Genomic DNA, 12040 nt, shown 5'->3' with positions numbered 1-12040 from the left:
AAAGCAAGTGCTTTCAAATAAACCTGTTGAACTATAATCTGGTGTTGTGTGATTTTTAACTTTGTTCACCCAGTCCAATACCAGCACCTTCAAATCATGACATACAAGGACGAATCAGTTCAGTTTGATCAAGTTAAAATCTAAAAGATTTTCTTGTGAAATGCATCGTACAAAACAGCCAAATATCATAGGTCTTTATAGCCAGCTTAACATTTTATTTAGAGGAGCAGCTGGTGCAAAATGAATTCTAATTTACGAGTTTAAGATTTATGAGGAAAAAGTGAACAGACAGACCACAGTTCAGAGCAGTGTTTGCTGTGTGGATTACCAATGGCATCATTTTTACTACAGGAAAGTTTGGGAATCGCATTGATAATTCTCAAATGAAGACAACAGCTCATCACAGCAAAATGACTGAAATAAGCAGAGGGGGCAGATAAAAACCAACAAGTTATCACTATGGGACAGGCAAGGCCAATGGATGAAAAGTTGGGATTACGCTAAACAACCAACAGCAGATCCTGACGAGGAATATCCCATAAATAAATTAACTGGAAAAGTCGAAGTTCTTCCAAACTTGGTTTTATCTCACCTACCCCATAATCCCACAATTCAGAGGTCAACAAGAAATCAGGTACATATCCACAGGTTTCACAGGAGAGACTACATATATATGGGAAGTATTCAAGAAGGACATGAGATGCAGATCTAATGGGGCACTCAGGGATGATGAGAAATATATACACAGGATATAATTTCAAACTCTTTAATTTTCAGTCTCTAAATCTGACAAAGTAGTAAATCATATTCAGATTTGTAGAACAAGATATTGATGTATGCTTTCTGGCACATCCCCCAAAATCTGTATTTATTATTTGCTTCCAACATCCACATTAGGAAAAGAAATTACGGCTGATCATCCAACTGTTTCTGCTTTCTCCCTGTACCATTTGATCCCTTTAATCCGAAGAACAATATCTAACTCCTTTCACCTCAACCATGTTTTCTGCAGCAGAAAAGTCATCACTTTCTGTGTGAAAACATTTTTCCAAGTCTCAGTCTGAAATGATCGTTAGACAGTGACCCCTGGTTCTGGACTGCCCAATTATTGGAAACATCCCTCTAGCATTTACCCTGTCTTTAGATTAGATTAGACTTACAGTGTGGAAACAGGCCCTTCGGCCCAACAAGTCCACACCGACCCGCCGAAGCGAAACCCACCCATAGCCCTACATTTACCCCTTACCTAACACTACGGGCAATTTAGCATGGCCAATTCACCTGACCCGCACATCTTTGGACTGTGGGAGGAAACCGGAGCACCCGGAGGAAACCCACGCAGACACGGGGAGAACGTGCAAACTCCACACAGTCAGTCAGTCACCTGAGTCGGGAATTGAACCCGGGTCTCAGGTGCTGTGAGGCAGCAGTGCTAACCACTGTGCCACTGTGCCGCCCACTTATAAAACAACACTTGGTCAGTGTGAGGATTGAACATATGACCTTGACTTTCTGAGCACCACAGTCTAACCATCTGAGCTAACTGACCCACATAATTGTCTTGTTAGAATTTTGTTCGTCTGAGATGTCTGCTCCTTCCTGTACACAACCCCACCCCACCGCAGCATTTTCTAAACTTCAGCCAATATAGTCCTAACCAATTTAGTGTCTCTTTGAAAATGTTTGTCCTGCCATCCAAGGGATCATTCTGGTAAACTTTATTGCCTCCTATATAGCCAGAACACCCGTCCTCAGATAAGAAAACCAAAACTGCTCACAATTCTCCAAGACGTGGTCTTACCAAGGAATTGTAAATTGGGGTACAAATTCCAAAGACTGGTGACCCTTCTAGCCTCTACTGCAAGTGAGAAAGCCCTTATTTTAAATCAGAGTTGCAATTCAAGATTCTGCTGAAATTCTCCTCTCAGGACTTGACCAGTGAAGCGCCCCTCAGAATCTGAGATGTTTCAATGAAATCATCTTTAAGTATTCTAAACTGCACTGAATTTCAGTCCAACAACTTCTCATAAGACAACCTACCAAAGCCTTCCCGAAACTGCTTCAAATGCGACCACTGTACACCTCTCCTCAAAGAGTTAAAGAAGGTGGTGCTGGAAAAGCACAGCCTGTCTGGCAGCACCTCAAGCACAGGAGAATCGACATTTTGAGCACAAGACCTTCATCAGGAATGAGGGATGGCCCAAGGGGGTCTGAGAGATAAATGGGATGTGGATGGGACTGGTGGGAAGCTCACTGAGAATGCGATAGGTAGATGAAGATGGGGTGAAGGTAATAGGCCAGCAGAGGGTATCCATTTGGATGAGGTGTGTTGGATGGGAGAAGGGGTCCTCCGAGGGTGGGTAAGAGTCCGGATAGAAAAAGCACGGAAGCCAAGGAAGAAAAGTTCGATGTTGCAACAGGACATTTACCAATGTCTATGCTTTTCCAGCACCACACTTTTTGACTCTCATCTGGTACTCACTTTCTCCTATCTCTCCTAAAAGTAGAGAGACCAAAACTGTACACCATTCTCTAGATGTGGCGTCTGTACAGTTACAGCAAGTTCTCTCTACTTTTAACCATCAACATGTTTGTTCTGAAGGACATGTCATCCGCTTTATTCCCAGGTGGACCTTGAGCTACTCTCCTCCTTCTAATACACACGTACAAACTGTTGTGTCGATTTCTCTCACCCGACTGCCTTGCTCCCAAAGGTCCGGACTGAGCACTGTTTTCACCGCTTCCACCTGCAACTTTGACAAGAGTTTGCACTTTAATGGCGCAGGAGTCGTCCGTTCTGCCCATCATGTCTGGTCTAGCCCCCCTCCGCGGCCAAACCAGTCACGCAAACTTCCTTTTGTTGGGATTGGGGCGGGAGGCTGGTGATTTTTTTTTTAAAAAAAAAGATCTGAAAATCAAGCGACTGGCTGATTTTCGGAGCGAGTGTTGCTCCATGCATTAAATTGGGAGATAGGGCCGAACACAACACAGCCGCCATCTCCTGCTGCGGCGGTTGCTGCTGGCCGTTGTAGGCCACCACCGCGCCTGCGCACTCCTCACGCGCCAGTCGCCACGCGCAGCGACCGTTAACGACATCGCCAAGTTGTCGCCGAAGCCGCGTTGGGCTTGTTTCAGTCTCTGTATTTTTTTCCCCCCATCCCACAGTAAATCGTTTATATTCCGGTGTGCGCGTGTAATCTGAACATGCAAAACGGAGAGGCCACGGCGACGGTCTAGGTAGCTGAGCTGTCTCCTTCATCTCGGCGCCCCATCATTCTCTGCGAATGCAACATGGCGGCGCTGGTCTGGAGGAAGCTGCCGGTAAAAACAAAACACAAATACTTTTCCTCTGTTTCTGTTTCTGCTTGGGCGTTTCGTCGCTGCTCTCACCGGGCGAGAGAATGCGCGGGTGGACGGTCCCTCGTCCCGATCCCTGGCGCGTTGTTGACCGAATGGAACCGGTTAGCAAGGCATTGGCACAGACCGCCTTTGCAGATCGTGAAGAGTATAATATCAGAGAAGGATGCTGGTGGGCGGCGAGGTGAATGGCTGGAACTGCGGCAGATAGAGTTCAATGCAAGCAAATTTGACGTACTCCATTATGGATTTAAAAAAATATAAATTTGCGGACTTTGCACATAATTTACAGGGGAAAGATCCAGAGTTCTAGCTTCGGTTCAATGTCCAGTGATTCCCGGGCTGGAGTGTTGAGGTGCTAGATCATTAAAATTTCACTAACATAGGAACTAATTAAGGTAACTCATAAGAATGCCGACCTTTGTGTCTGGACAACTGGAATACAAAGAAGCTGAAGTTATGGTAGATAGCCCACACTAAGAATAGATCTGGGCATCACATTTCAGCGAGTGTAGTTAAGGGAGAACACCATCGGTTCACAATAATGATACCTGACTTCAAGGGTTATGTTATGAGGGAATTACACAGATTAAATCTGTTATCTCGTATTTATAAATTTAAGGAGTGATCTGATCTAAATCTTCAAGATATTAACAGGGAAAGAGGGAGTAGCTAAAAATAGTCTATTTCCACTGTTTGGGGATCAGACATTCAGGAGAGATGTTAGGAAGCACTTGTGCACAGAACAGATGATACAGTTTCGGGACTCTGTTCCAGAAGTGGGGTGGATGCTCAACCAGTTAACTTTACTTGTAAATTTATATTTCCTAACCTTAAATCTAAGCCAGCTAAAGTATTGTTCATATACATATGTTAGGTCAGAAGCTGGGAATCATGCAGTGAGTCACTCATTTCCTGACCCCCACAGCCTACCCCTCATCGACAAGGCACAAATCAAGAAATGAAGAAATTGAGTCTGCTCCACCTTCAATCATGGCTGACAAGTTTCTCAACCCCTTTCTCCCTGTAACCTTTGATCTGCTTGATACTCAAGCACCTATCTCAATCTTAAATATACTCAATGACTTGGCCTCCACAGCCTTCTATGGCAATGAATTCCATAGATGCACCACTCTGACTGAAGATGTTTCTCCTTATCTTCATTCCCTTCCCTCGAACGCTGTGTCCTCTGCTCCTTATATCTCATACCAATGGAAACATCTTCCCAACATCCACTCTGTCCAGGCCATTCTGTATTTCAGATTTCCAGCATTTGCTGTATTTTGCTTTAATTTATCAAAGGGATGAACCTGCAAAGTGAAATTGTTATTTCAACCCTTGAGTGTGTTAAGGAACACAAGCTTCAATGAATCTTACTGAAATGGAAAATGCTTGATTTACTTGTATTTAATTGTACATGTAGTTTTTTTAAAAAGTCATTCACATTTGAAAATTGCATTTCAGGTTTTGTCATCTTGGCAATGTGAGGCTGCATGGAGAAGGACTATTCACGCAACAACATCATGCTTCAAGGTAAAAGGATTACATCGGTAATAATCTGATTATTGGCATCTGGTGAATTCTGAACAGGCAGTTGAAGATAATTATCAGGAATTATACTGAAACATTGGCTGACCTGAAGTAATCTTGATGAACCTTTAACTGGTGAAACATAGATTTACCAAGCCAAATTATTACAATGATGGGGCTGGGGACTGGCAGGGAAACAGAGGGGTAGTTGACCAGAGGTTGTAGATTTAAAATAGTTCACAATGGGCTGCTATGTGTCCTACAGCTTGCAAGTACTGGTGTTCCCATGTACCTGCTGTCTGTCTTTCCCAGTGGTAGGGATGGTGGTTTAAAATGGCTGTTTACAAGGAATATTGCAGTTAAGATTAGGAAGGAAATAGAGTCGAGGCCACAATCAAATCAACCATGACCTTAATGAACAGAGCAGCAGACTGAACAAACCCAGTGGCCAAATCCTGCTCTGAATTCCTCAGTTTATCTGATACTGTATTGGGGGTGCACCTTTTTAAATTTTGGGGATATGATGCATACAATCTAACTCTTGTGTCCAGATTTTGAGAGAGGTATGAAACATTATGACACGGGATAAACCAGCAACACAAAGATTAGTCCTGAGCAGTAATGTGAAATTTCAGGAGGTCAAGAACTATTTAAAGTAAAAATTAACCACTTCATTTCTTAAAATATAACAGAGAATAATTATCTAAAAACTATCTGCAACTCCTTCCTTTCACCTTTCCTTCTATAATACTAGTCTGCTAATCTTGGGGGGAGGGGGGGGAAGGGAGTTAAGATTAACCAGAAATTCAAGTTTTCAAAACCAGCCATCTGTCGAATTTTGTATTTGGATCTTCCTGTGTCATTTTTTCTTCTTGGGAATTTCTGCTTCACAGATTATTGATTGATAAAGGTACCTTTGAGAGCACTATTCTCCAAGCAGACTGACGATGTTGTTGGCTTGGTAGTTCTCCTCCAAATGTTCACTTTTCCCCAGTCTTATACCATTGGCTTTTCAGATTGGTAATTACAAAATTCAAACTTCATTGGAGTTTGGTATTTTTTGGGGGTGTAATTTGAACTGATTGGCTTAATTCGAATTTGTTTTGTTGTCTCCAGGCAACCAGCTAATAGAATTGTTTGACCAGATGTTACATTATATCTTTCTTTCAAGAACACTTGGTGCTGTCAGGTAGTTCTGCCTAGCTTTTAACTCTGTTAAAAGGTACAGTGCACCCACATCTTCACAACAGAAAGGATGGATTAAAAGAAGCTCAGTTTACAAGGTACATGCGCTAAAGATTACTGCTTTTCCTAGAATCGAGCAGCTCGTGTTCGTGTTGGAAAGGGTGATAAACCAGTTACTTATGAGGAGGCACATCCACCTCACTTCATCGCTCACAGAAAAGGCTGGCTGTCCCAACACACCAGTAAGTGACTCCTAATTTAATTTTCTTTTTTTTTTTGGATACAGTATTGTGTTCTGAGCGTGGCTAGTTAAATATAAAATGTCCCCCCACCCCCAGAATTATGTAGAAGGAGCAGTATAGTTTACTAAAATGTGGTTGTATGATGACGCTCTGAGAGGCATTAAACTTGCTCTCTGATTACATATAAATTTGGAGCAGAAGTAGGCCATTAAGTCCCTCCTGTTGGCTTTGCCGTTGAATAATATCAGGGTTGTTCTGATCGTGTCCTCAATTCCACATTTGGTCTTACTCTCCATCATCTTGGATTCCCTAGTTACTAAACAGTTTGTTTCTCTCTGCTTTAAAAATTATGACCCTACCTTCACCATTCCGTGAGCAGAGACTTGCACAGACTCTCAAACTTCAGACAGAGCAAAAACTCCTCCACTCTGTCTCTGACGTTTAAAAAGGTCACTTTTAAAATGTGCTCTGTAGTTCTGGTTTCTCTCATAACAGGAACACAGTCATTTCAACATTCATTTTGTCAAGTCCTCTCAGGATCATCTTTGTCTCACTAAGATTGGAGTTTAGAAAAATAGAAACAGTGTACAGGTACGTCCTGTCCAACCTTTCCTTCAAAGAAATTTATCATCCCAGGTAGCAGTGAAGTGAACCATGTCTGAACTGCTTCTACCGATTTTATATCCTAATAATGAAACCACAATTGCGCATGTTCTTGCAGATGTAGGAACACCTATATCCCAAATACAATACAATGTAGCCAAGTGACCGTACTTCAACATTCTATGTTTTGCAGAGTTACTTTAACACAGCAACTTACTTGAGAATCAATGCATGATGATATTAATATTTATTATTAAGATCAATTTAACAACGAACAAGGTTATACGTAAATGTTATTCAATCTGCTTCAAATGTTCTGTTTTCAATATGTTCTACAATCTCTGCAGTTCATAAAAAATCATTAACTTTTCACACTGTTGGTTCTTGTCAGACTTGCCTGAGAGTGGTGCTGTTGAGCACAATGTAATCCTATTTGTACGAATTGGCATTAGGTTTCTGGTACTTAAGGACTGCCAATGCAGTTAGAATGATAAAAAATATCTTGCTCTTGCTTCAGGCAATCTGGATGGTGAAGAAGGAGCTGCAGACCGTACAATTGAGGATGTTTTCATCCGCAAGTTTATTTATGGAACTTTTCACGGCTGTCTCGCCAATGACGTGGTTGTGAAGAGGAGAGCAAACATGATTGTCATCTGCGCCATCTTCATTCAGAAGTTGCCACCTCAAAAGTTCTATTTCCTGATCGGTTACACAGAGACTCTCCTCTCAAACTTGTATAAATGTCCTGTCAAAATGGAAGTGCAAACAGTGGAGAAAAAGATTGTATATAAATACATATAAACTGAATGCACAAAGAAAATGACCAAAAAGCACAAGTTTTTGTTATTGCCTGAGTATTTTAACCTGTTTTTTTTTCAATTTGCAAAGATTTCTGCTCGACTTAATATTTGGGGTACCAGATGGAAAGTGCAGTAGTCATTTACGTGGGGTATGAAGGTTTTTTTTATATTAAGTTTGTTCCTTCAGCCAGGTTGTCAGAAATGATTCGATGTGTCTGGATACAAACTGTGAACTTTGTTCAATGCAATACGAAGGTTAGTGATCCTTGTACCCAAACTTGTGCCAAAAGAGACAACAGAACTTAAAGGCCAATTCAGTGAATTGCTGAACACTGCCAATCATCTCTGGCTGCACTTATTCATTGGATTCAGTCCGTCCTGAGGAAATCAGAGGAACTATTGGTGGACTGATTTAGATGTGCCACATTAGTTCACTATTCAGTGAGAAATAGTTATGTTGGCCTTTGAGTGAGGGATGTCCCACTAGGACTGGTCGTTAAGTAATAATGGTGAATGACAGGAACCACAGCCAGGTTGTTTCATTCTGTGGACAGAGATAGAACTCTTAACATTAGCAGTATTTTCCATTTGGCAGCACCAAGATGTCACAAATAGCCCCAGGCAGACAGTCACATCAGTAAAATCATGTCCCAGATTGATCTGACATTCTTAAAATTCCTGCATGGATCTTTTCCTGTGAATAAACAGTTTACTGTCAGATTCTGGTAGTGCATTCATATGGCTATAATCAACCCAGCAGGTAGCAATTGTTAAATATTTTAATCATGGGCTGCAAATAGAAGGGAAATGTTATGAAGGACATTTTTCTACCATAATTTTGAAGGGTTAGTGCAATGTGCTGCCTTCTTTTTGCCTTCATTCCAATGGTCAACAGCAAATCTACATTTTATTATAGTGTTTTGAGATTTTCTTTGCTAATTTTCCACAAATCTGAAGCCAGTATTACTTCCATGGTTAAGGTAATTTAAAAACACAGCTATTCTGCAGACTGTGTCTTCAGTACAGTGGCCTAATCTCCAGTCATGGATTAGACTTGTCAGTCAAATTCTATTGTTTGTTTCGATCCTTTTTACAGGAAATCCTCTGTCTTGGCTAATTTTTAAATCTGTTCCACCCTCAAATTTAATCATTCGGGAGGGCTTTTAGGAACCAACCCTCGCAGCTATAGAGGAATGACTGCTAGTTCACAGTACGAGAGTAAATGGCAAGTAAATTAGCATATCCCTCATCTCTTTTTGCGAGTGGTAAACAGTTTCTTGAACAATTGCAGTTTCTTAGGGAGGTTTGAATGGAGTTCCAGAGTTTTGATCTCATAATAGGGAAGGAAGAGCAATAGTGTTCTTTTGTCTTGGAAAAGCAACCAACCATAAACTCCCTTCTAAGTACCACATCAAAGACAGAGATTGGACAGTGCTGTCCTTATGCATCATTGATTAACAGAACATTGATGGTGATGACTGGGGTGTCAATAAGCGGGTTGCTTTGACCTGAATGGTGTCAAGTTTCTCAACTTCTGTTGGATCACATTCATCTACGCACCAGTGAGTATTCCAGCACTGTCCTTATTGGTGCCTTGTCAATGGTGGACGGACTTTGAAATGCAAGGAAATTAGTCACTTGAAACAAAATGCCCAGCATTGGACTGCAATTGTAACTAACATATTTATAAGATGGTGGGGGATTCAGTGGTTGGGATGCCCTTCAATCTCAAGTCAACAAGGTTCACCTTATTCATATCTAAGGTTGTCATTGCCTGGTTCTCGTGTGGAATGCATATAATTTGTTACATACCAGCCCAAATCTGAATTATATCCAAGTCGTGCAGACTGCTTCATCAACTAAGGAGTTACAAATGGTGCTAAGCATTGTGAAATCAAAAGAGAACAGCTCCACGTCTTGGAAGGATATTCATTGATGAAGCAGCTGAAGAAAGAGAATCATAAAGATGCACAGCACAGAACTAGACCTTTCGGTCCAACTAGCCCTGGTTTATCTAAGATCCATGAGGGTCATTAACTTGTCTGAAGGGAACCAAATCTGCTGTCCTTACCTCATCTGAACTACATGTAACTCCAGATCAATAGCAATGTGATCAACTCTTAAGTGTCGTCTGAAATGTAGCAAGCCACTCAGTGCAAAGAAAGTTAAAAGTGTTGTTTGCATTTATATTACAGCTTATAACAGAACAACAGACTATTCAGCCCACCAGGTTAACAAGTGAGGCTTATTCTTCATTTGAGTAAAAAGTGAGGTCTGCAGATGCTGGAGATCAGAGCTGGAAATGTGTTGCTGGTTAAAGCACAGCAGGTCAGGCAGCATCCAAGGAACAGGAAATTCGACGTTTCGGGCCAGAGCCCTTCATCAGGAATCTCATACTGATGAAGGGCTCTGGCCCGAAACGTCGAATTCCCTGTTCCTTGGATGCTGCCTGACCTGCTGTGCTTTAACCCGCAACACATTTTCATCTCTTATTGTTCATTTGAGCCTACTCCTTCACTCAAATCAGCTCACATCAATTTGTGAGCCTCCTCTCTCCCTCATGCCTTTGACTCAGGTTCACCTTGAATGCAGCTGTACTATTCAACTCAACTTGTGTTTACCAACTTCCTGGGTTCTGTCAGGTTGCTGCAATAAAGAAATCTTAAGTATTACAAAGCCCCATATATTTCATAAGGGAAAAAGAAGCATATACTTACAAGGTTCACTTCCCCAGCTGTTCTTCAAAGAAAAATCCATTTGATTGGACTTGTAAACCATATCCATGTCTATTTGCATTCCACCTTTGGAATCCACAGTTGGGTCTCAAGTCTCTGAGGCTTCCTGAAGAAGGGCTCATGCCTGAAACGTTGATTATCCTGCTCCTTGGATGCTGCCTGACCTGTTGTGCTTTTCCAGCAACACATTTTCATCTCGGAGGCTTCAGAAGAGAAAGTAAATCTGGTAGTTCTTCAATACACTCAAACTTCTTTCCCACAGTAAGGATTGATAGAAAAAAAATGAAATGAAAGGGAAAATCTTGATAACTCTAATTTGCTACTTCATTAATGGCACAGTGCCCTCTAATTTTCCAAGGACTGAAGTACGTACAGAGGATCAGTGATTAACTTTGCCTAACAATGCCTGGCGACAGCATATTATCACCGTTGGTGGTATTCTGAAGATGGTGGAGGGCTCTATCCTTCAACTAATGCTGTTTTTCTGCTAGATAGTTTTACCAAAATGGCATTGATACAATACCAACCAGCGAAGTGGCTGGAAAGAGTACAGTATGAGATTACATTGTACATTAGATGGTCTGAGCATTGACTACCTTTGTTATCTTTTCCCACCCTTTCGGTTATACCACTCAGATAGGCCAGCTCCGAGGTTTCCAGAACGTTCAATAGGGAATAATTTTGGATGTTTGATGCACCAAAGAATACAGCAAAGTCAGGCAGGTTAGTGGATTAGCCAAAAAAAAAAACTGCCTTGCCATGTTGAGGGATGTGAAGGCTTGGTGGATCAACCATTGCATAAACCCATGTAGGGTTGAGGTTGGTGATGGTTGGGGTCTTGGGTCTTGTGGGGAGTCCTGTTCTCAGGATCAAAGCAGACTTGATGGGTTGAATGGACTCCTGCTAAGGATTTTATGAAAAATAGCACTTCTTTCACTCATCTCTTGGGGTTTCTACCAACTCACTTGAATGTCAAATTTTCTTCTGTCATTCGTTACCGTCCAAAGTCAAGTCCAAACATTATATCTATTGGATAATTTCCATAAGATTCATCTTAATTAGTTCTGCCCCTTCGTCTGTGCTGTCAACTGCTATCTTGCATAAACTCCAATATGAAGTAAACTCAGCACATTAAAACCTTGACAAAGTTCAATTTGCACTTACCTGCATTGATTCTCCATCTCGAGAAATCACCCTCCAGCCCAAGATTCTGCCCTTAAATGTTCCTTTTCTCCAGGATCTCTGGAGGATCCAGTGCATCTCTGACTCTCTCTGCAGCCACTTCAGTCCTATATTTTGGAGATCACTCTCAAGATTTCTTGAAATTTAATCCATCCAGTTTTCAGTCATCCTTAACCTATCTGGTTCAGCCTCAATATTGTTCATAAAATACATCTGGATTTTTAATCAACATATAAAGCACATTTTGCCAGAGTAAACGTTATGCCTCTATTAAACAAGCGTAGAAATCAGAACCTCCATTTAAACACTGAGATTGTTTATTGAAATTAATGTCAAGCATGTCTGTATATTTCCCTTTCAGATCAATGGAATGTCATTACAAATCTTCAGAATGAACCTTTCATGA

The 12040-nt window shown here is 41.4% G+C and overlaps 1 protein-coding gene across 1 annotated transcript; it reads left to right on the top strand.

The window, feature by feature from the left end:
- The first annotated feature begins 3055 nt into the window (after positions 1-3055).
- Positions 3056-7753, top strand: mrps24 (mitochondrial ribosomal protein S24). Its single transcript, XM_060856591.1, has 4 exons — positions 3056-3321; positions 4822-4890; positions 6203-6314; positions 7435-7753. The coding sequence occupies exons 1-4, from the start codon at positions 3292-3294 to the stop codon at positions 7716-7718; spliced, it is 495 nt and encodes a 164-aa protein (XP_060712574.1). The 5' UTR covers positions 3056-3291; the 3' UTR covers positions 7719-7753.
- The last annotated feature ends 4287 nt before the right edge of the window (positions 7754-12040 follow it).

This window comes from Hemiscyllium ocellatum, chromosome 48, assembly GCF_020745735.1.
Source record: "Hemiscyllium ocellatum isolate sHemOce1 chromosome 48, sHemOce1.pat.X.cur, whole genome shotgun sequence".
Lineage (NCBI taxonomy): Eukaryota > Metazoa > Chordata > Chondrichthyes > Orectolobiformes > Hemiscylliidae > Hemiscyllium > Hemiscyllium ocellatum.
The sequence above is the reverse complement of the archived record's forward strand: the minus strand, read 5'-3'. Positions and strand labels throughout refer to the sequence as shown.

What these genes read in the sequence shown, in the direction of transcription:
- mrps24 (XM_060856591.1), top strand. Translation starts at nt 3,292, where the DNA reads ATGGCGGCGCTGGTCTGGAGGAAGCTGCCG. An exon ending in TGGTCTGGAGGAAGCTGCCG is followed by an intron (nt 3,322 to 4,821) that starts GTAAAAACAAAA and finishes ATTGCATTTCAG; the next exon opens with GTTTTGTCATCTTGGCAATG. An exon ending in CAACAACATCATGCTTCAAG is followed by an intron (nt 4,891 to 6,202) that starts GTAAAAGGATTA and finishes TGCTTTTCCTAG; the next exon opens with AATCGAGCAGCTCGTGTTCG.